Source organism: Bufo bufo, chromosome 10 (assembly GCF_905171765.1).
Source record: "Bufo bufo chromosome 10, aBufBuf1.1, whole genome shotgun sequence".
Taxonomy (NCBI): domain Eukaryota; kingdom Metazoa; phylum Chordata; class Amphibia; order Anura; family Bufonidae; genus Bufo; species Bufo bufo.
In genome coordinates, this window is record NC_053398.1 from 74,766,017 (window position 1) to 74,791,869 (window position 25,853).

General features: G+C 44.2%; 1 protein-coding gene across 2 annotated transcripts in view; it reads left to right on the top strand.

The window, feature by feature from the left end:
• Positions 1-25,853, top strand: part of LOC120981206 (phosphomethylethanolamine N-methyltransferase-like) — a 345,872-nt gene that overhangs the window by 234,472 nt on the left and 85,547 nt on the right. For both annotated transcript variants that reach the window (XM_040410746.1, XM_040410747.1), the window contains 2 exons: positions 5,096-5,185; positions 11,307-11,429. In XM_040410746.1, coding sequence (XP_040266680.1) covers positions 5,096-5,185; positions 11,307-11,429 — 213 coding nt within the window. The remainder of the gene's footprint in view (positions 1-5,095; positions 5,186-11,306; positions 11,430-25,853) is intronic.

Sequence of the window (25,853 nt, forward strand, 5' to 3'; positions counted from 1 at the left end):
AAGCGAATGACCCAAGGCCCAGCACCTAGGGATCAAGGAAGCAAGATCAGCAACGCAAATCTGGCTAGTGTGAGTGTTCATAGAAATTGGTGCACAACCCCTTTAAGGGTCCATTCACACGTCCGCAGAATGGATCCGGATCCATTGCGGAACAGATCCGGACCCATTAATTTTCAATGGGGCTGGAAAAGATGCGGACAGCACACAGTGTGCTGTCTGCATCCGCACTTCCGTTCCGCCAAAAATAGAACATGTTCTATTTTTGTCTGCAGACATGGACAATAAAAGGCATTAAAGTGCTGGCCATGTGCGGTTCGCAAAATGTGGAACGCACATGGGCGGTGTCCGTGTTTTGCAGATCAGCAATTTGCGGACCGCAAAACACTTGCGGACGTGTGAATGGACCCTAATTGTGTGAGCTGTAGCCTAGGAAATCTCATGCTCCTAAGCATCCCAGTTTTTATTTTTATTTTTATTGGAACACTACAGTAGCCATGTGGGTGAGAGTAGGTGGGAGTTTTAATGGAGGAACAGTGTAGTGAAGGACAGTGAGCCTCAAGATTGATGGGGTTAGAAGAATGAATCAAAAGGAGAGACAAATGGACAACTACACAAGGTAAGACATGTCTTTTTTTTTTTATTATACCGTAATTATATGTATTTTAAATTTGGCGACTAAAAATGTAATTTGGCGACTACATTCTTCAGGTTAGGAGCCAATGGCTCCTTGATATTTTTTTGTTGTCTGGAGCACTGTTTCTGTATTGATGCATGCCTGGCTGTCTGCTCCTGCTACAGTTGCCTGTTTCTTTCTGCATCTTTCGCTATTTGGCCTGGTCTTGCTGGCTGCCTTTACCTGCCCCAACTTGGTCTACCTCTTAATTGACTACTTTTACTGACTGTGACCATCCTTATGCTAGTGTTGCTTCTAGTGCAGAGTCAGAAGGTGTACAGATTTGTGCTAAGCCTGCACACTAGCGAAGGCCCATAGGCCTCTTTCACACAGGTGTCGCGGGTGAGGGCCGGATGCGATGCGGGTGCGTTCAGGGAAAATCGTGCCAGTAGGCACGCAATTTCAGTCAGTTTTGACTGCGATTGTTCCGTTGTTCAGTTTTTTCAGCGCGAGTGAAATGCGTTATTGCACGTGCATGAGAAAAAACTGAATGTGGTACCCAGACCCGAACTTCTTCACTGAAGTTTGGGTTTGGTGTTCTGTAGATTTTATTATTTTCCATTATAACATGGTTATAAGGGAACATAATAGCATTCTTTAATACAGAATGCTAAGTATAATGTCAATTGAGGGTTACAAAATAATAAAAACATAACCCACCTCATCCACTTAATCTTGCAGCCGGGATACTCTTCTTTGTTCTTCTTGAAGAACATGCAAAAGGACCTTCGCTGACGTCATCGCGCTCACCATGTGGTGAGAGCGGTGACGTCGGCGCAGGTCCTGCTGAATGAAGATAGAAGAACAATAATAAAGTAAATGGGGTCCCGGGTCATACATCCCTCGTCTCCTTAGCAACCATGCGTGAAAATCGCACCGCATCCGCACTTGCTTGCGGATGCGATGAGATTTTCACCCAGCCCCATTCATTTTTATGGGGTCTGCATTGGATGAAAAACGCAGAATATAGAACATGCTGCGATTTTCACGCAACGCACAAGTGATGCGTGAAAAACATTGCTCATGTACACATCCCCATTGAAATAAATGGGTCAGGATTCAGTGCGGGTGCAATACGTTCACCTCACGCATTACACCTGCGTGGAGTACTTGCCCGTGCAAAGGGGCCATAATAACGAAGATGGGCAATTTCTGTCTGCTACTCCAGCAATGCTCCTAGTTGGAAAGATAAGCAGCCAGCGAAGGTTCATGATGCTCCTAGTTGGGAGCAGGAAGATAAGCTGATTCAGATTCTGTCATTGCTTGCAGTAGTGTGGCACAACTGGAAAGCCCAGACTGCTCCTGGGGATAGGAATATGAGCAAGTCTGCACAATGTCTGGTGCACCAGCAAGGCCCCAATGATGCTTCTAGTTCTAGTTGGAAGTGAATAAGTCGGCAGCCAGCAAGGGCCCATATCTCTAGTTGTGGAAATGGGCAAATCCATATTCTACGTGTGTTCTACATTGGATTGAATTAATTAACGGGGCAGTTCATGGAGAAGATTTTCTGTTTACCTCGGTACCAGTTAAGCATTGTGCATGTGTTTTGCTGATAAGAGCAGGACTTTACACTCGGATACTCTTTAACTTTTTCTACCCCAGAGGTTTTTTAGTCTTTGCGTTTTCATTTTGTGCTCCCTGCCTTCCCAGAGCCATTACTTCTTTTTATTTTTTCGTTCACATAGCTGTATGAGGGCTTGTGTTTTTTGTGGAACAAGTTGCACTTTCCAACGCCACCATTTAAAGGGCTTCTGTCACCCCCCAACTTTCAGTTTTTGACTTATTATATTTGTTAATGTAAGCAGATTCCATATATGCCCCTCTTACCTCGGGCTGTGCAGTAATTACAGTAAAAAAAATGTACTGTTATTATATGTAAATTTCTTCACTACCAGCAAGTTGGGCGGACTTGCTGGTAGCCACCGCATCATCTGTTTGAAAAAACGCCCCCTCCTCCACTTGATTGACAGGGCCAGTGAGCGCTCTCCTCCTCTCGCTGGCCCTGCCTGCACCCTCAAATCCCGCGCCTGCGCCGTACCGGTCGTCATTCGGCGCAGGCGCTCTGAGAGAAGGACGGCCGCTCCTTCCTCAGTGAGCCTGCACCGATGACGTCAGCCCTACACCCGGAAGAGAAGACTTCTCTTCCGGGTGTAGGGCTGACTTCATCAGCGCAGGCACACTGAGGGAGGAGCGGCCAAGCGAGCGCCCTTTAATATTGCATGTGATGTAGTGGGAAGCAGGAACATTTTTTCAAATAGAGTGGAATTGAGGGATAAAAAAGCCACAGTTTTATGTGTATAGAGCTGTGCGAGCATTCATTTTTTGCAGGGCGATCTATACTTTTCATTGATACCATTCTGAGGTGTGTACTACTACTTTTTAATCACTTTTTATTAAAAAAAATTGTGGAAAATGAAGTGACCAAAAATCGGATGGTTTGACGTTTTTTTTTCCATTTCGTCATTTGCCGTATGGGGAAATATTTTTATAGTTTGGCTGTTTTCTTATCTGGCGATACCCATGATGTGTATTTATTTTTGGGTAAGGTGGGTGATTAGAATTTTTTTAATGGTTCCAATAGGGAACTAACTATAACAATGTATTACCATTGGAGTCTATGAGAAATGTACTAGTTTCCTATGGAGCCCAGCTACAGGCAGGGGCTCCATAGGAAACACTATGCATCACTCTCCTGTCATTCTCAATGACAGGGGCTGATGGATACAAGATCCTTCTCCTCTGATTGCTGACGGAGGGAGTCGGAGCATACCTGGAAGCACGCGCTTCAGGGTTTGCATGTGCACAGATTCTATGGTCAGGATTGACCAGTGTTAAACGTTGCGGACATGAGCCACTGGTGTCTGTTGTATGAAACAGCAGGAACCCTACGGCTATGCGGAGCGGGCGCCATCTTATGATACCCGGCAAGAAGGGGGAAGGGGTTGAAGAGACTACACAGACCGTATTTTTCGCCTCATAAGACACACTTTTATTTGCCCCAAAGTGGGGGGAAAATGTAACTGCGTCTTATGAGTGAATACTAATGAGCGCTTCCATTATGGAAGCGCTCATGAGTACCAGAGGGTCGGGAAGCGGTGAAGGCCCTGTACTCACCGCTTCCTGGTCCTCTGCTGTCGGCTCTGCTGTGGCTGCACACAGCGTGAGAGCACTCTGTGACCTCACTGTGCACGTCAGGCCACAGCACAGCCACGGCAGGAAGAAGACAGAGCGCTGGAGGTGAGGATCTGTGGCGTCTGGAGCAGGAGAGGCAAGTGTTTTTATTTTTTTATTTGCTGTGAGCTGATTTGTGGCATTGGGAGGCTGATCTGAGGTCTAATTGGGGGTCATTCACATTGGGGTCTGAGCTGAGGTCTTATTGGGGTCTTAACATTGGGGGTCTGATTGGGGCTCTGAGCTGAGGTCTGCTTAACATTGGTGGTCTAATCTGAGGTCTAATGAAAAATATTTTTTATTATTGTCTTCCTCTAAAACCTATAGAGCGTATTATACGACGATAAATACGGTATATAAGTTTATTAAGGCAATAATAATAATTAGGCAAATGTATGTCCTTTTTTTGCACTTATCTATATAAAAAGGATAAGGAACATAATACACTTTAGTACTTAAACTGGAGTCTTGACTACATCCAGAATGACTGTACTTACATCACCTATGGAGTTAATTTGGTATGAAAGCGACATTCAGAATCTTTCCCTTATACCTTATGTCTGTGGAGGCTCCAATCCTGGTTTTGGTTCACAATCACTGATGGAAATCACTAACCGAAACACTGTCACTTGAATAAGGCATTAGAGGCCCCTAGTTTTATTATTGCCCCCCAGAATTAATACTCCATTAGTGCCCCCAGTATTTTTTGTGCCCCCAGTATTTTAATGCCCCCATTAGTAGCTCCCAGTATAAAAATATATTCTCCTTGTTTAAAAAAAAAAAAAAAAAAAAAACTCATTAACTTGCACACACAGGACACTCACTTCTCATTGAATGCAGCAGGACCTGCTCTCCTAGCGTGATAATGAGGACCGAGTGTACTGTTCATGCATGTGGATGAGGTAACTTTTATTGTACCCCTAAAAGGCCTATTTTGACCTAGTGCACCCGTTTTTAATGGCTGTTAGACGGATGCACTATTGTCTTAATTTCAATGGGGATCTGTCTAGCTGTGAAAACGGCCATAAAATATGACCTGATAAAAAACAGCAATGTGAATAGTCCCATTGACATCAGTTGGTTCTAAAAATGGCCACTTGCCATTTTTCCCGTTCGTGTGAATGTAGCCTAAGAAGATTTAACAGTCAGTGTAAGCCACGAATAATATCTTTTTGAAGAGTTAGTAGATTTTTATTAATACTTGCTTTTTTCTGGACACAAACTAATTAATGCCTTATTTTCCCTTGACAGACCTATGGGGTAGAAGTCCTAGGGATGGACCTGTCATCTAACATGGTGGAAATTGCCATGGAGAAAGCTGTCAAGAAGAAAACTCCACAGGTGAGTTACGAAACTGAACCTGTTCAGTAGGTTGGAAAATGTATTTAAATGATAATATTGAGGTGTAGTTAAGATTGCATCAATCTTTCTTTCATCGGTACCCCGATATGACAGTTGGCTGTGCCCAAGGGCGATGCTAGGGTCTCAAAAGATCAGGGGCCCAAGCCCCAATGAATATGGCTCAGTTCTCTAAAATCAAACCTCCCCACGCACACCGCATTTTGCTGTACTTGTTATACAGCAGCACATACCTGTCACATTCAGTGCCTCCCAGGTGACGTCTCCTCCGATGTAGATCTTATCTGTCATCATCTTCTCCATTTGGTCCGTACAACTTCTCACAGCTGCGCCTCGTCTCTGCATAGTGTGACACACAGACATCTTAGCTTCCTCACATCATGTCCCAACAGTGTTATCCTGCTGCTCGCTGTGCTCCCCAATACCCCCAAATACTATCCTGAAGAAAAATGAGTGCCATACAGATAGTCCCCCATAGTAATAGTGCTCCTCAAAGTCCCACCAAAAGTAATTCCCTTCTAGAATGCCCTCATTAGTATTACTGCCCCCTACAGTGCCCCCAACCGTGATAATGCTCCCCAAGAGTACCTCCATTAGTAGAAGAGCCCTGCAGTATTAATAATACCCTCACAGAGCCACCACTAGAAATAAGCCCCTCTAGTGCTAATAAAGCTCTCTACAGACTCCTCAGTAGTAATAATATTCTAATAGGCATAGGGGGCACAGTACTACCAATGGTGAGGAGTGCAAAAACAGTTTGAATACAATACTAAACAACCAAAAATCCAGAGAGCTTAGAAAACCATAATAAAATGCACATCCAATATATATAAAATCAATAAAACTTTTTTATTAGACAGGACAAACATACAAACACTTTAAAATTGTATACTATGTACAATGTACCAGTTATAGGTGAAACCAGGCACAGACATACAGCCCACCAAAGTCCACGAATGGGGACCAAACACGTGCAGTCCGGGATAATTTAAAGTCCAATTCAATGCCCAAAAAAAAAAGAGAGAAAAAAAATATAAAATGATAATGTAGCATCAAGAAATATGGAACAATACCTGAAGAGAATAAAGTGCAATAATATGAAACCCGGACATGTATGTGGGCTTATGTTAAGAAAAGACCGCCCACCTACATGTCCCTCCTATAGAGCCCCCAAGAGTAATAAGAACTCCTAATGTCCCCTGTATTTATAATACCCCTACAGTGCCCCCAGTATTTATACTGCCCCCCTACTTTTATAATGCTCACCCTCAAGTGCCCCCAGTATTTATAATGCCCCCTGCAGTGCACCCTGTAGTTATATTTCTCCCTCCACCATACAGTCCCATGTACTGGTAAATAAAATCACACTATCTCTCCTGCCCCCTCCAAAATACAGTCTCATGTAAATAACATCACTCCCCTCCCTTCAGCCCCTCTAATATATAGCTTCATGTTAATAACACTATTTTCCTCCCTTTGCCATAGAGTCCCATGTAAATAACATCACACCATCTCTCCAGCCCCCTCCAATATACAGTCCTATGTAAATAACATCACCTCCTTCCCAGCCACCTTCAACCTACAGTCCCATGTAAATATCACCCCATCCCCAGCCGTCTCCAACATGCAATCCCATGTAAACATCACCCCCTCAACATTCAGTCCCATGTAAATAACATCACTCCCCCCCAGCCCCCTCCGACATACAATCCCATGTAAATAACATCACTCCCTCCCACAGCCACCATAACATAACCCTTCCCCAGCCCCCTCCAACATTCAGTCCCATGTAAATAACATCACTCCCTCCCACAGCTGCCATCAACATACAGTCCCATGTAAATAACATCACTTGCTCCCCCAGCCCCCTCCAACATACAGTCTCATGTATATAACATCCCTCCCTTCAGCCCAAACATACAGTCCCAGTTAAAGGGTTTCTATCACTTCGTATGCCATAATTAGCTCTCAGACACTAGCGATCCGCTAGTGTCTGCTCTGGCCAACCATCCTAATATAAGAGCTTTTTGGGCAGCCGTTTTGCTAAAAAAATAACTTTTATAAATATGCTAATGAGCCTCTAGGTGCTATGTGGGCGTCATTAGCACCTAGAGGCTCCGTCTACCTTCATACACAGCCACCGCCCAGCGCGTCCCTCCAGCCCACCCATCTCCTGATGAATGCGATCCTCCGTGTGACGCAACGGACGAATTCTCGCGCATGCGCCGTGCGCGGCTGTATTCGGCGCATGCGCAGAGAATGTCTGACCGCTTCCCTGCTCAGACATCTCCACTGCGCCTGCACCGATGACGTCATAGTGCTCCAAGGAACAGGCGCAGTGGAGATGTCTGAGCAGGGAAGCGGTCAGACATTCTCTCCGCATGCGCCGAATACAGCCGCGCACGGTGCATGCGCGAGAATTCGTCCGTTGCGTCACACGGAGGATCGCATTCATCAGGAGATGGGCGGGCTGGAGGGACGCGCTAGGCGGTGGCTGTGTATGAAGGTAGACGGAGCCTCTAGGTGCTAATGACGCCCACATAGCACCTAGAGGCTCATTAGCATATTTATAAAAGTTATTTTTTTAGCAAAACGGCTGCCCAAAAAGCTCTTATATTAGGATGGTTGGCCAGAGCAGACACTAGCGGATCGCTAGTGTCTGAGAGCTAATTATGGCATACGAAGTGATAGAAACCCTTTAAGTAACCACAACTCCCGGAATTGCTCTGCCTCTTCCTTCACTTAGCTCTCCTCATGTAGCAGACATCACCACAGCTTCTTCCCCGAGGACTTCTCTTCTTCACTGCCATCCTCTCCTGCACTGGTCACACGATGGTGACATCATCGCAGGTCCTTCTCAACTACTGCCTGTTTTACTGGTCACATGACCTGTGATGTCATCATTAATGATGGCCAGTTCGCATTGTTCACCCGCGAACATATGCGGGCTGCCATCTTTTTTCACAAGTCCGGCGAGGCACAGGTAAAGGCTTACCTGTGCCTCGCCGGACTTATGATGACCAGTGATGGTCAGTTCGCATTGTTCGCCCGCGAACATATGCGGGCTGCCATCTTTTTTCATAAGTCCGGCGAGGCACAGGTAAGCCTATACCTGTGCCTCGCCGGACTTGTGAAAAAAGATGGCAGCCCGCATATGTTCGCGGGCGAACAATGCGAACTGGCCATCACTGGTCATCATAGGTCCTTTAGCTCTTCAAGTGCATTAGATTCAATTGTATTGGTGTCCTAAGGACGGCAATACAATTGTATCTAGCTGGCAGGCAATACATTTGGGGCCTAGGACAAAACATCAGGCCCAGGCCCCAAATGTTTTAACCTAGCAATGCTCCTGGCTGTGCCTATTTTACACATTTCATTTGTTAAAAACAGATGGACAGTTACTGCGTCGGAATACTGCTGCAAATCCACTTTTTTTTTTTTTTTCATGAACAGCTTTTGGGGAATAGGATTTCTCCTTATGGAGCACTCCTTAAACTGTGTGAGGAGTCTTACAGGCCAGGCAAGTCATGTCATGTCTCAAGACTTTTTAAAAGGTTGAATATTGACTTTATCATAGCTACCTTACATCTGGTAGCATTAGAGGCATAGCTTGTTAAAGGCTATGTACAGTCGTGGCCAAAAGTTTTGAGAATTACATAAATATCGGAAATTGGAAAAGTTGCTGCTTAAGTTTTTATAATAGCAATTTGCATATACTCCAGAATGTTATGAAGAGTGATCAGATGAATTGCATAGTCCTTCTTTGCCATGAAAATTAACTTAATCCCCAAAAATCTTTCCACTGCATTTCATTGCTGTCATTAAAGGACCTGCTGAGATCATTTCAGTAATCGTCTTGTTAACTCAGGTGAGAATGTTGACGAGCACAAGGCTGGAGATCATTATGTCAGGCTGATTGGGTTAAAATGGCAGACTTGACATGTTAAAAGGAGGGTGATGCTTGAAATCATTGTTCTTCCATTGATAACCATGGTGACCTGCAAAGAAACGCGTGCAGCCATCATTGCATTGCATAAAAATGGCTTCACAGGCAAGGATATTGTGGCTACTAAGATTGCACCTCAATCAACAATTTATAGGATCATCAAGAACTTCAAGGAAAGAGGTTCAATTCTTGTTAAGAAGGCTTCAGGGCGTCCAAGAAAGTCTAGCAAGCGCCAGGATCGTCTCCTAAAGAGGATTCAGCTGCGGGATCGGAGTGCCACCAGTGCAAAGCTTGCTCAGGAATGGCAGCAGGCAGGTGTGAGCGCATCTGCACGCACAGTGAGGCGAAGACTTTTGGAAGATGGCCTGGTGTCAAGAAGGCCAGCAAAGAAGCCACTTCTCACCAAAAAAAAACATCAGGGACAGATTGATCTTCTGCGGAAAGTTTGGTGAATGGACTGCTGAGGACTGGGGCAAAGTCATATTCTCCGATGAAGCCTCTTTCCGATTGTTTGGGGCATCTGGAAAAAGGCTTGTCCAGAGAAGAAAAGGTGAGCGCTACCATCAGTCCTGTGTCATGCCAACAGTAAAGCATCCTGAGACCATTTATGTGTGGGGTTGCTTCTCATCCAAGGGAGTGGGCTCACTCACAATTTTGCCCAAAAACACAGCCATGAATAAAGAATGGTACCAAAACACCCTCCAACAGCAACTTCTTCCAACAATCCAACAACAGTTTGGTGAAGAACAATGCATTTTCCAGCACGATGGAGCACCGTGCCATAAGGCAAAAGTGATAACTAAGTGTCTCGGGGACCAAAACGTTGACATTTTGGGTCCATGGCCTGGAAACTCCCCAGATCTTAATCCCATTGAGAACTTGTGGTCAATCCTCAAGAGGCGGGTGGACAAACAAAAACCCACTAATTCTGACAAACTCCAAGAAATGATTATGAAAGAATGGGTTGCTATCAGTCAGGAATTGGCACAGAAGTTGATTGAGGGTATGCCCAGTCGAATTGCAGAAGTCCTGAAAAAGAAGGGCCAACACTGCAAATACTGACTCTTTGCATAAATGTCATGTAATTGTCGATAAAAGCCTTTGAAACGTATGAAGTGCGTGTGATTATATTTCACTACATCACAGAAACAACTGAAACAAAGATCTAAAAGCAGTTTAGCAGCAAACTTTGTGAAAACTAATATTTGTGTCATTCTCAAAACTTTTGGCCACGACTGTACACCTTTGGGGGCATTTTTTTAATTATTGTATTATACTTATTGTGAGCTAAAAATCATTATTTTCAATTGGTCTTTATTAACAATATGGAATCCTTTTTTGTGTCAGAGCTGACATGCTCTACTAGCTGCCTGTGGATTTTTTGTCTTTTCTGTCATCTGAGGAGCAGACAGACTTCTTATCTCTGCTCTCTCACATTATTAAAGCTCAGTCCTTATCTTACTGATAACAATGTGGCTTAAATAAGTGTTAATGACCTCTTAGTAGCTTAGGCTACTTTCACACTTGCGGCAGAGACATCCGGCAAGCAGTTCCGTCGCCGGTCAAATAAATGCATTGAAATGCCGGATCTGTCTTTCTGATGTCATCCGGCAAAACAGATCCGGCATTTATTTTTTTCACCGGGAAGGAGGGATCCAGCATTCCGGTATTTTGAATGCCGGATCCGGCATTCAGGCAAGTCTTCAGTTTATTTCGCCGGAGATAAAACCGTAGCATGCTACGGTTTTCTCTTTTGCCTGATCAGTCAAAATGACTTAACGGAAGACATCCTTATGTATCCTGAACGGATTACTCTCCATTCAGAATGCATGGTGATATACCTGATCAGTTCTTTTCCGGCATTGAGCCCATTTGACGGAACTCCGTGCCGGAAAAGAAAAACGCCAGTGTGAAAGTACCTTTAGAAATAAGGGTAATTAGATGATGGCCCAAAGTGAAAGTACCAGTCACACAGTTAGAAAAACAAACAGTTAACCCTTTCTGACTGAACAGCTCAATATTTGTAATAAAGGCCAATTGAAAATATGATTTGTAGCCAAGATCATTAAAAAAATTTACTCCAAAAGTGTACATAGCCTTTAAGAGCTCATTTGCAGTTGTAGTTAAGCTAGATACAACCTCTTCTCATTTCCACAGGTGCAGTTTGAAATAGGAGATGCCACAAGAAGGATCTTTCCTGAAGCATCATTTGATGTGGTTTACAGCCGAGACACCATTCTGCACATCAATGATAAGGGAGCGCTTTTCAAGAAATTCTATGTAAGACATGTATAGTGTATAGTGGGTAATAAGACAGTGCAGAAATTTTCAATCCCCTTACCCCAGCTTTCCAACCTGTGTAGTTTTAAAGGGAATCTGTCACCAGATTTATGCTGCCCAATCTCAGGGCTGCGTAAACTAGTGATGTAGACCCTGATAACACAGCTGATTCAATTCGGGAAGTTTCCAATAAATCACTGTTGAGCACCTGTAGTGTGGTCCCATTGCTAAGTCCTGGTATTCATTCGAGGGCAGCTCCCGCTCTCACCTGTGGATGTTTGCCAGTTTTATATACTATGTATACAGAGAAAGTTGCCAAACAACAGCATAGGGCAGAAATCCAGAGATAAAAAGCAGACTGGTTTAAGAGCTCCATTTATACAAGCAGGCAAATAACGCAAGTTCGTGAGCGTTCGCGTGTTTGATTTCAAGTGTGTTTGTATTAACCACCTCAGCTACCCTAGCTTAAACCCCCTTAATGACCAGACCACTTTTTACAATTCTGCACTACACTACTTTCACGGTTTATTGCTCAGTCATACAACTTACCACCCAAATTAATTTTACCCCCTTTTCTTCTCACTAATAGAGCTTTAATTTGGTGGTATTTCATTGCTGCTGACATTTTTACTTTGATATCAAAATTGACCGAAATTTTTGCAAAAAAAAGAAGACATTTTTCACTTTTTCTGGTAAAATTGTTCAAATATAATTACATTTCTATACACGTTTGTGTCAGAATTTATTGTGCTACATGTCTTTGATAAAAAAAAAATCCAATAAGTGTATATTTATTGAACTCAAGATGGTGGCTCACTAGGGCGAGCACACAACACTTAGACCGCAATATTGAGTAATGTGAATAAAATTTTATTAAATCACAATCATAATATTTTCAATTGGCATATAAAATCTACAATAAGCATTGCTCCATAAAATTCAAATAAAATCAATTTGATTAAAATCAATTATAGTGCTAGATTCCACACAAATGGAGTTCATAAATGAAATCAGTCCCTTATATTCACAACACGCTGGAGTGTAGGTATATCTATACCACATGGGTTGCTTTACAGTTACTGAACTTCAATATCCAGTGAGCACACACAAGTTAGTAATAAGGCTCCCAGCTCCTACACACTAATCCGGTGCTTATATAGTCTGTGGGTTCAAGTGTGGGCAATGCGAATCCACCCAACTAAACTCCTGCTCATGTGGTGTCTCGCACCGCAGTATCGTTGAGCACAAAATGTATGTAGTGGGGTTATTTATGCTGGTTTTAGTTTCATGCCCATCACATAAAATTCCACAAGTGGAGTCTACTTACCTTCCCGTTGGTATATAGCGTATGTGCGTCTTTATGGATGTGAGAGGTAAACGAGCGGCGCGGGGCACTGCCGGCGTCTCGCTCCTGACTCCTGTAGTTCGCTAACCTGGAGTCTCACGGGACTTGAAGCGTGATCTGTGTCCAAACAGTGAAGAGCGGGGAATGTCAGGTTATTCGCTCTACGTCCCGATTGTCCGAGTGTTCCTCTATTTCAATATTGTTAGCATGGCCATGCATAAAGGTGCGGAGGTGCTTCTTTCACAGGTGTGCAGCCCAGACGCGTTTCGGGAACTCTCCTTCCCTTCGTCAGTGGTACAGCATCACCTGTCTGCCTCCGCCTTTTATATCCTTAATGAGCACCAAATCCTGGATCACTGGATTCACTTCAAAGGAAAAGATTTGCATGCGTTTTTCATGTGCGTTTTCCATGCGATTTTTTTGTGTACATGCGTTTTTCATAGTGTGTGTTCCTTCTTACATTCTACACATCTTGTATAAACAGAATTGTTGTTACAGATTGCATGCATAAATTATTCCTATTTTTCTGAATCTCCAACATGAAGTAATATGGAGTTATAGTCCGCACTATTTTGTGGATACATTCATTTGACCTGACTGTTGGTCATTTGCGTCTCCATTGCAATGTACATTGTTAAAAATATTAATAATAGATACATATCAATACAAATATAATATATAAATAAAAAATTGTTTTAAAATATGCATTTGTTAAGATAAATGAGAGTGAAAAGTTAAAATGCACAATCAGGTGTAATGAGAGATACACAACTTTTGAGGTCCAAATTATATTTGTCCGCGTCCGAGTCCACGACTCAGTGTCGATAAACGGCCTGACTGAGTCGCAAGAGTCGGAACGGGGGCACCCAGTCTATAGGAACCCGAAGATCTCTAATTCGGCGTTCAGCCCCACTGGCAACAGTGATCCAAACTCATAGATATGCCTTGATTCTATCCTAGACATCTGCTTAATAAAGTTGCCCCCCCCCCCCCCCCCGCCAGTGCTTCTCTACCTTTTCAAGCGCCATAAACACCAGGCCAGACGGATCTTTATTATGTATGTCTTTATAATGTTTAGATAGACAATGTTTGTCATACCCCTTTCTTATGTTGGCTATATGTTCAGCCATCCTGGTTTTCATAGGACGTTTAGTTCTGCCTATGTACTGTGTCCTACAAGGGCACTGGATCAGGTAGATGACACCGGCAGTATTGCAAGTTAAGCAGTCTTTGATCTCCCATGTATGGTTATTTTGTGTTGAAGAGATTGTAGTGGTCTTCCTAGATGTAGAATTAACCTTACATGCCATACATTTACCACATTTAAAAAAGCCCTTGAGATTCATCCAGGTGCCCAAGATTGTGTTCTCATTTTTCGATATCTTTGGTGTTTTAATCGATGGGGCTATTTTTGCCCACATTATTAGATGTGGGCTTTGAGAATGTGTTGCATATATATCTTTGTCCTAATGCTTTTATTTTCAAATCCAGAAATTCTGTCTCTTCTACAATATTCGAAGTAAATCTCAAATTTAACTGGTTTTGATTAATTTCTTTCAGGAATATTTCCAATTCCTCTCTGCTCTTTTTCCAAATAAAGATGATATCGTCTATAAATCTCCGCCATAGGACCAGATCCACCCCCAGCTTGGGCCCAATGGTGTTATGTTCCCATTCTGCCAAAAACAAATTAGCATAACTGGGGGCAAATCTGGTCCCCATGGCGGTCCCACACTTCTGCAGGTAAAAAATCACCCTCAAAGTAAAAATATTTGTGGGTCAAAATATAGCTGATACCATCTAAAATGAATTCTATATATGCCTTGTCAGTTGTCCCATCTCTTCTTAGTTGTTCCCCTACTGCTGATATGCCTTGTTGGTGGTCAATCACTGTGTACAGTGACTGTACGTCAAGTGTACCCATGATCCACCCTGATTCAACTTCCATTTCTTCCAATATTTTTATAATGTGGGTTGTGTCTTTAATATAGGAAACAGTTTTTTCCACTACCGGTTGTATCTGTACATCTATGTATTTGGACAAATTAGATGATATTGACCCAATACCTGAAACTATTGGTTGGCCCGGCGGTTTCTCCAAGCTTTTGTGCACTTTGGGGAGACAATAGAAGACAGGTAGTCTCCTCTGTGTCCCCAAGATGAAATCAGGCTCTTGTTTGGTGATTATCGACAGTTCAAGACCTTTTCTACATAACAGTTTTGAGTCTTGCTCAAAGCTATCCAGTGGGTCGTTTTTCAGCTTCGTATATGTTTCAATGTCTGTCAGTTGTCGTAGACACTCTTCATTGTAATCTGCTGTATTTAAAACGACCACTGCCCCCCCCTTTATCTGCGGGTCGTATAGTGATAGCTTCGTTTTTTTGTAACTGTCGTATTGCATGGCATTCTTGTCTCATCAGATTACCCTGGCATGAGAATCCTGATTTTAATTTTCGTATGTCCTCTTCCACATTTCTTTGGAAAGTAGCCATTTCTGCGCTAATTTCATTCCTAGGAAAAAATGTCTTATTTTTCAGTGTGGATTTACTGTTCTGTGGATATACTCCTCATTATTGGATTTAAAAAAAAAAAAATTTTAAACATATATTTCTTATGTATTTCTGGATCCCTATATATGCAGAGAATCTGTCCAATTTTTCAGTAGGTGCACATTTTAGACCTTTTTCTAATAATTTAATTTGTGAGTTAGTGAAGTTAACTAAACTTAAATTAATTATTGTTGTGTCTTTATTTATCAGTGACTCCTGTGTTGTCTTACTCTTTCTGGAACTTCTTGTCTTTTTCGTCCCTCTGTGTAATCTTGGTGATAATTTTTCCAGGGATCCCTCTGGTTCCTTAAGGGATATGTGGTGTGGTCTCTTCCCTGAGAGTTGTGATGTTGGTGATTCTCTAAAACTTGTGTTGGATAGTTATTCTTGTGCCTCAAATTGTACATGTGTGTTGGTGATTCCCGATTGCGAGTTGGGGAAGTGTGCTCTTTGTGTCTCGTTCGTGTCCTGTGGTGTGCTGGGGTATGGTCTAAAAAATGCTGGTTGGACAATTGATCATATCTGTTGTTAACTGTTACTGTGCATCAGGGGCGGACATACCGCCTGTGCAGCTGGTTCAGCTGCACAGGGGCCCAGCGTGGGAGGGGGCCCTCCAATTAAGCTGTCTATGCATATACAGGACGCACAGACAGCTGATTGTAATAATGAAGCAGAGAGCCGCACGCTCCCCGCTTCACCATTTATCATCACACCATCCAGCATGTAGAAGGGGCCCACCTTACTATCTGACTTCAGTCTCAGGACGTACTGCGTCCGCAGCTCTGAGGAGCAGGGCCAGGGCAGCACATCCTGAGCTGCATCTGCGATCGCCCCCCATCCTCCATATAGCTCAGTCCTGCTGTGTAGTGGGCAGCGTCAATCAGGCCTGTGCTGAGCCACTTCACTGTGCCATAGCTCCGCCTCCGTGTGGTAATATCAGTAGCTCCGCCCCCTGGTGGTAGCCCCGCCCACATGCGGTCCTCTCCTAGCTCTTCTGGTGCTTAATGTGTGAGGCCTGCAGCAACTTAGGAGGAAGTGAGGATCGGAGGCTGCCCCAGTGACCACTGTCTCTGCCAGACACTGAACTTGACTTGGTATGTTGTTGTTTTTTACCCCACCCATCCCCCCTGTCCCCCTCTGGCCCTCCTGTGACTGTCCCTTACCCACATACTGTGAGGCTACATTAACAATGTATTTTGCGGTTCGCGGATCTGCAAGATATGTATGCCGTCCATATGCGATCTGTATATTTTTGCAAACCCATTAACTTAAATGGGTCTGCAGTCCGCATTTTGTAGAGAAATATAGGACACGTAACATTTTCCATCTTGTGCAAAACGGACATACAGATGCAGAAAGCACATGGAAGTCATTTGCTTTCCGCATCCGTATGTCTGTTCCAGAAAGGATAGAAAATGTGACATGTCCTATACTGGTCCGCAACATGCAGGCTAGGTAATAGGTCTGCAAAAAAATGCATATGGCACATGGGCGTCATCCGTAATTTGCAGATCATAAAATACATATGGTCCGTGTCGTGTAAATGGGTTAAAAGTGTTGCCCAGACATGCAGGGGGCCATTTATTAAGACTGGTGTTTTAGACACCGGTCTTAATAACCCCTAAACTGGAAGTGGTTCTGCTGATGTTATGAAGAGGCGCCGGCCTCTCCATAACTTCAGCGCATCCAGCGCCAGTGTAAATGCATATCATCCAGACTGAATCCTGACCCGTTCATTTCAATAGGTCTGTGTAAGGAGGCATATGTCTGGCAATAACTACTGTGAGGGGCACATATCTGGCCATAGCTAATGTGAGGGGGCACATATCTGGCCATAACTACTGTGAAGGGGAGACAATATCTGGCCATAGCTACTGTAAAGGAGGCACATATCTGGACATAACTACTGTGAGGGGGCACATATCTGGACATAACTACTGTGAGGGGGCACATATCTGGACATAACTACTGTGAGGGGGGCACATATCTGGACATAACTACTGTGAGGGGGGCACATATCTGGACATAACTACTGTGAGGGGCACATTTCTGGACATAACTACTGTGAGGGGGGTAATATCTGGGCATAGCTACTGTGAAGGGGCACATAATGAGGGGGCACATATCTGGACATAACTACTGTGAGGGGGCACATATCTGGACATAACTACTGTGAGGGGGCACATATCTGGACATAACTACTGTGAGGGGGCACATATATGGCCATAACTACTATGAGGGGGCACATATCTGCCATAACTACTGTGAGGGGGCACATCAGTGCTCCAGAATAAAAAAAAAACCTTGTAGCCATTGGCTCCTGAACTGAAAAATTTAGGAGCCAAATTAAATTTTTAGTCGCCAAATCGAAACCGAATCAAAATTTTAGTATCGTGACAACGCTACGCCGATCAGATCGGCGTAGGGTTGTTTCGATACCAAAATTTTGATTCGCTTTCGTCACCATAAAAAAGTATTGCGATACTCAATACCGCGCAAAAAAAAAAAAACACCCAAAAAAGCCACGTGCATTTCGCATTTTATGAAACGTTCGGCCCATAATAGAACAGTCCTATCCTATTTTTTGGGGTGACAAGGTGACAATAAAAATGGCGAATGCTCACCGCATAGGAGATACTTTTTAATAATTTAATAGTTTGGACTTTTCGGATGCAGCGCTATGTAATATGTTTATTTATTTATTGTTTATATATTTTATATGTAAAATTGGGTAAGGGGGGATTTAAACTTAATATTTTAGGGTACTTTCACACTAGCGTTTTTGTTTTTCGGCATAGAGTTCCGTCACAGGGGCTCTATACCAGAAAATAACCGATCAGGTATATCCCCAATGCATTCTGAATTGAGAGTAATCCATTCAGTTTGCATCAGGATGTCTTCAGTTCAGTCGTTTTGACTGATCAGGCAAAAGATATGCTGCGGTTTTATCTCCGGCGAAAAAAAACTGAAGACTTGCCTGAATGCCGGATCTGGCATTTTTCCCCATAGGAATGTATTAGTGCCAGATCCGGCATTCAAAATACCGGAATGCAGGATCCGTCCTTCCGGCCTGCGCATGCGCAGACCGGTAAAAATGTGTAAAAAGATACAAGACGGATCCGTCTGTCTGCATGACAAGCGGAGAGACGGGTCTGTCCTTGCAATGAATTTGTGAGATGGATCCGCATCCGGATGCGTCTCACAAATGCTTTCAGTCACATCCAGATCGGCGGATCCGGCAGGCAGTTCCGACGACGGAACTGCTTGCCGGATCACACTGCCGCAAGTGTGAAAGTAGCCTTAGTGTTTGTGTTTTTTTTTACTTACTATTAGCCCTATTAGGGGCTGGAACCCTTGTCCTATTCACCCTTAGCCCCTTTCACATGGGTGAGATTTCTGCGCGGGTGCAATGTGGGAGGTGAACGCATTGCACCCGCACTGAATCCAGACCCATTCACTTCTATGGGGCTGTTCACATGAGCGGTGATTTTCACGCATCACTTGTGCGTTGCGTGAAAATCGCAACCTGCTCTATATTCTGCGTTTTCATGCAACGCAGGCCCCATTGAAGTTAATGGGGCTGCGTGAAAATCGCAAGCATCCGCAAGCAAGTGCGGATGAGGTGCGATTTTCACGCACGGTTGCTAAGATGAAAGTCTATTCACTGTGTTATTTTCCCTTATAACATGGTTATAAGGAAAAATAATAGCATTCTTTAATACAGAATGCTTAGTAGAAGGTCAATATAATAAACATTATATACACCCCAGGATAATAAACATTGGTGGCGCAGTGCGCTCCCCCCACAACACCCCAGTATAATAAACATTGGTAGCGCAGTGCGCCCCCCAGTATAATAAACATTGAGTGCGCCCCCCCCAGTATAATAAACATTGGTGGCGCAGTGGGCCCCCCCAGTATAATAAACATTGAGTGCGCCCCCCCCAGTATAATAAACATTGGTGGCGCAGTGGGCAGTGCCAATGAGGGTTAAAAAAATAATAATAAATTAACTCACCTCCTCCAATTGATCGCGTAGATGCCGGTCTCCTGTTCTTTCTTCAGGACCTGTGGTGACCTCACTGTGCTCATCACATGGTACATCATATGATCCATCACCATGGTAATGGACCATGTGATTAGCTCAGTGACGTCACCACAGGTCCTGAAGAAAGAACAGGAGACCGGCAGCTAAGCGATCGATTGGAGGAGGTGAGTTAAATTATAATTTTTTTTTTAACCCTCATTGGCACTTCCCACTGCGCCACCAATGTTAATTATACTGGGGGGGGGGGGCGCACTCAATGTTTATTATACTGGGGGGGGCGAACTCAATGTTTATTATACTGTGGGGGAGCACTCAATGTTTATTATACTGGGGGGGGCCGCACTCAATGTTTATTATACTGGGGGGGGGCCGCACTCAATGTTTATTATACTGGGGTGTTGGGGGGGGGCGCACTGCGCCACCACTGAAGATAACTGACGTGTTAATACAAATACAGGAGGCGGGTGCCGGAATCAAATAGCCGGCACCCGACCTCTATGACAGGGGGCTGCGATCAGCGGCAGTTAACCCCTCAGGTACCGCACCTGAAGGGTTAACTGCCGCTGATCGCAGCCCCCTGTCATAGAGGTCGGGTGCTGGCTATTTGATTCCGGCACCCGCCTCCTGTATTTGTATTAACACGTCAGTTATCTTCATTGGTGGTGCAGTGGCCACAGCCCCTCCCCTCTTCCCGTCTCTTTTCTGATTGGCGGAGGCGGCGGCAGCACAGGAGGGGCACTGCACTGCTGAGAAGAACATCGGCGGCGGCGGGGCAGAGAACTATCATCTCCTGTGCCCGCCGCTGTATTCAACTGCAGAGCTGCGGCGGCGGGTCTAGTCGCAAACTAAAAAGTCTTGTTGCCATTTGTAAATTCTAAGTCGCATTGGCGACCATTTTGGTCGCCATCTGGAGCCCTGCACATATCTGGCCATAACTACTGTGAGGGGGCATATATTTGGCCATAACTACTGTGAGGGGCACATATCTGGCCATAACTACTGTTAGGGGGCACATAATCTGGCATAACTACTGTGAGGGGGATAAATATCTGGCCTAACTACTGTGAAGTTGGCACATATCTGGGCATAAATACTGTGAGGAGGCACATAATCTGTCACAATTACTTTGAGGGGGCACATAATCTGGCATAACTACTGTGAGGGGGCACATATCTGGCATAACTACTGTGAAGGACAAATAATCTAGCATAACTACTGTGATGGGCAAATAATCTGGCATAACTACTGTGTGGGGAAACATATGTGGGCATAATTACTGTGAGGGGGCAGATATCTGGCATAACTACTGCAAGGGGGTACATATCTGTCCATAGATACTGTGGAGGGGGCACAATGTGGATATTACTACTGTGTGCTGGCTTTGCATGGGCAAAAATTACTATGTAGGAGCATTAAGAGGACATTTATACGCACCACAGTATCTGAAGGGTTTCCCCTATCTTTGATGGGACTGATCACCCCTTCCTCTCCCTGTAGGATTGGGGGAAGATGACAAATTGGGGTCCCTTCTGCTGTCACACCTCATTGTATTAATCTTTACATATGGACTATGTTTATTTCTATATGTGTGGTTGGGGGGTCCAGGCACATTCTTTGCACAGGGGTCCTCTGCTGACAGTGTCCGCCCCTGCTGTGTATCTATTTTGTGTAACTTCTTCTCCTACTTCTTTATTATTAGAGGGATGCTCTTCAAATACATTTATATTGTCCCGGTTATCTTCTATCTGATAATTCCTCTGGGGATTTGTGTGTTTTCTCCCTTTTTTGTTTATTATTTCACTTTCTATTCTATCCAATCCCCTACATAATCTCCCTGCCAATTCTCATATTCTTCATTTTTGGGTAATTTGTCTATTTGTTCTTTGAGTTTTGTTATCTTATTATTAAGATCCCCCAACATCTCGGTTCTTCTTTTAATAATTAATTTAATCAGTGACACTGAATGTGAAAATAATAAAGTATTCCATTCCTCCTCAAATTTGTCACTGAGTAAATCTTGTGCAGGGATTTTATTTAGTAGGAGACCTTTAGGTATTTCCTCATTCTCCAGATATTTGTGTGGAATCTAGCACTATAATTGATTTTAATCGAATTGATTTTATTTGAATTTTATGGAGCAATGCTTATTGTAGATTTTATATTATACACGTGTAGTATGATTGTGATTTAATTAAATTTTATTCACATTACTCAATATTGCGGTCTAAGTGTTGTGTGCTCGCCCTAACCTTGGTTATATATTTATTGGTTTGCGCAAAAAAGTTATAGCGTTTACAAACTATGGTGCAAAAATTAGAATTTCCGCATTTTGAAGCAGCTCTGACTTTCTGAGCACCTGTCATGTTTATTGAGGTGCTAGAATGCCAGGATAGTATGAATCTCCCACGGACTCACTATGCCCCTCAGTGAATACCTTGGGGTGTCTACTTTCCGAAATGGGGTCATTTGTGGGGTGCGTTTACTGTTCTGGCATTTTGGGAGGGGCTAAATTGTGAGCAACCCTGTAAAGCCTAAGGCCCCTTTCACACGGGCAAGTATTCCACGCGGATGCGATGCGTGAGGTGAACGCATTGCACCCGCACTGAATACCGACCCATTCATTTCTATGGGGCTGTTCACATGAGCGGTGATTTTCACGCATCACTTGTGCGTTGCGTGAAAATCGCAGCATGTTCTATATTCTGCGTTTTTCACGCAACGCAGGCCTCATAGAAGTGAATGGGGTTGCTTGCAAATCGCAAGCATCCGCAAGCGAGTGCAGATGCGGTGCGATTTTCAAGCACGGTTGCTAGGAGATGATCGGGATGGAGACCCGATCATTATTATTTTCCCTTATAACATGGTTATAAGGGAAAATAATAGCATTCTGAATACAGAATGCATAGTAAAACATCGCTGAGGGGGGTTAAAAAAATAATAATAATAATTTAACTCACCTTAGTCCACTTGATCGCGTAGCCCAGCATCTCCTTCTGTCTTCATCTGATCTCTGTGCAGCAATAGGACCTGTGGTGACGTCACTTCGGTCATCACATGATCTTTTACCATGGTGATGGTGTCACGACTGTGACTGATCCAGACAGGTCTGGGAGGAGAAGGTCGCAGCGACTTGCTACTCGCGATAGCTTGTGAGTTTGCTCCTTGGTTCAGGGTATGTCATCTGGGTTTTGCCTTGTGAACCTTTTTGTCCTGACTGGGAGTTTGTAGGCATCCTTCTCAGGTGAGTCCTGTCTGCCACTCCCAGCTACTATATTAGTTTCACTTTCACTTGCAGTCATTGCCAGATATAGTCCTTACTTCCAGTGCTACTCTGACCTTGGAAGGAGATCGTTTGATGGTGTTGCTGTGGAGCTCTTGTCCGGCGTGGACTGTCGTGTTTGGGATCGCCTTCTCTGCTCGTGACTGGATAAGTCTATCTCTGCTGTTGTTTGTTTGTTGCTGTCTTCCCCTGTTGTTTTCCTAGACGTGAGTGATGGTGACTAGCTCTCCCATCGGCCTTTCCCCAGTCCAGTCTTGTTAGGGCGACTGAGGGTTTAGGCATCCTGCTCGCCGCACGGGTTCACACCCCGTCTAGGGTATCAGGGCAGACAGGTGCCAGCTTAGGGTTAGTCAGGGGTGGCCATTCTATTTCCCATCCGTAGATAAGGGTCCCCCTTCCCCTCCGTCTGGTGCGACACGACTGCTGCTGGGATAGCGGTCGTGACAGATGGATCATGTGATGACCGGAATGACGTCACCACAGGTCCTGTTGCTGCACAGAGATCAGATGAAGACAGAAGGAGATGCCGGGCTACGCGATCAAGTGGACTAAGGTGAGTTAAATTATTATTATTTTAACCCCTTCAGCGCTATTGTACTATGCATTCTGTATTCAGAATGCTATTATTTTCCCTTATAACCATGTTATAAGGGAAAATAATTCAATCTACAGAACACCGATCCCAAGCCCGAACTTCTGTGAAGAAGCTCGGGTTTGGGTACCAAACATGCACGATTTTTGTCACACGAGTGCAAAACGCATTACAATGTTTTGCACTCGCGTGGAAAAATTGCGGGTGTTCCCGTAACGCACCCGCACATTTTCCCACAACGCCCGTCTGAAAGAGGCCTAAAGGTACTCGTTGGAATTTTGGCCCCTTTGCGCATCTTGTCTGCAAAAAAGTGTCACACATGTGGTATCGCCGTACTCAGGAGAAGTAAGGCAATGTGTTTTGGGGTGTATTTTTACATATACCCATGCTGGGTGAGATAAATATCTCTGTAAAATACAACTTTTCACATTTTTTTTATACAAAGTTGTCATTTTACAGAGATATTTCTCTCACCCAGCATGGGTATATGTAAAAATACACCCCAAAACACATTGCCCTACTTCTCCTGAGTACGGCGATACCACATGTGTGACACTTTTTTGCAGCCTAGGTGCACAAAGGGGCCCAAATTCCAATGAGTATCTTTAGGATTTCACAGGGCATTTTTTACGCATTTGGATTCCAAACTACTTCTCACACTTTAGGGCCCCTAAAATGCCAGGGCAGTATAAATACCCCACAAGTGACCCCATTTTGGAAAGAAGACACCCCAAGGTATTCCGTGAGGGACATGGCGAGTTCCTCGAATTTTTTTATTTTTTGGCACAAGTTAGCGGAAATTGATTTATTTATTTTTTTATTTTTTTACAGTCTCATATTCCACTAACTTGTGGCAAAAAAAATATATAAAAAAAAAAATTTCCGCTAACTTGTGCAAAAAAAATGTAATAATCGTCTATGAACTCGCCATACCCCTCAAAAGTGATCTTTATAGCGCCGCTGCGATTTTACAGTGTTTTTGCAGTGATCAGAAAAAATATATATTTCTGTCACTGCGGTGGGGCGGACTGAATGCAAGTGTGCGCACAAGATCAGGCCTGATCGGGCGAACACTGCGTTTTTTGTAGAGCCTATAGAACATGTCCTATTCTTGTCCGAAATTGCGGACAAGAAAAGGCATTTTCTATATAGTTCTGGCAAATGCAGAAAGCACATTGCCGGTGTCCGTGTTTTGCGGATCCGCGGTGTCCGTGTTTTGCGGATCCGTGGAACTGCAAAACACATACAGATGTTTGAATGGAGCCTTACAGGGGGGTGATCAATGACAGGGGGGTGATCAGGGAGTCTATATGGGGTGATCAGGGGTTAATAAGTGACGGGGGGGGGTGTAGTGTAGTGTGGTGATTGGTGCTACTTACAGAGCTGCCTGTGTCCTCTGGTGGTCGATCCAAGCAAAAGGGACCACCAGAGGACCAGGTATATTAGATGCTGTTAACAAAACAGCATCTAATATACCTTTTTGGGGTTAAAAAAAAAAATCGCATCTACAGCCTGCCAGCGAAAGATCAACTCGTTTACCTTGCAGTCCTGTGTGCGCGCGTTCACAGGAAATCTCGCGAGATGACGCGCCGATGCCTCAAGGAGGAACAAACCGACCGCCCGCAGGTCGCATCCCTGAGTTAGGCGGTCGGGAGATGGTTAAGTGTGTGACTTTAGATTACGTGACTTCAGATTCAGGGACTTTAGGAGGGGACAAAGTTATATACTTATCACTGCACTATATTGTATTTTTCTCTTTCTTGCGTAATCCCCATTTAGTATGAGTTCCATTATTGACAGCGCAGTCCAGTGCACATTGTGTCTAATGAATGCAGTCCTGGAGCAGCCGTTTGAGGGTGCATATATTTGTTCAAAATTTGAGCAAATTGCCCATTTGGAATCGCACATGGAGTATTTAAACGGGCGAGTTTCAACAATGAGAGGTGTTGACAATTTGAAAAAGAGTTTGCTGCTCACTGAGCAAGCATTCTATAGGGTAGATGGGGGGGTGGTGGTAGTGAGGAGACTGAGGAAAGTGAGGTAGCTAGCTGGGTAACAGTTAGAAAGCAGGGTAGAGAGAAGATTGCCAGGGAGGCTAGCCCTAATCTGACACACCCCAACAAGTTTGCAAGATTGGCAGATGAGTGGGATGTCAGTTCAGAGAGAGCACTGCTGCAGCCGGACACTTTCTCTGCCAGTCAGGGGAATGTTAGCTCCAGTAAGCAGGGGACCAGGAGAGCAGGGCAGGCCAGACAGGTGCTGATAGTGGGAGACTCAATTATTAGGGGTACAGATAGGGCAATCTGTTACAAAGACAGGGATCGTCGAACGGTGTGTTGTCTTCCTGGTGCTCAAGTTCGACACATCGCGGATCGGGCTGACATATTACTGGGAGGGGCTGGAGAAGATCCAGCAGTCATGGTCCATATCAGAACCAATGACAAAGTTAGGGATTTCCGTCAAAAGCTTAGGGCAAGGACCTCAAAGGTAGTATTTTCCAAAATACTGCCGGTACCACGAGCCACACAAGAAAGGCAGCAGGAGATTAGGGAGGTAAACAAGTTCCTCAAGAACTGATGTAGGAAGGAGGGGTTTGGGTTCTTGGAGAAC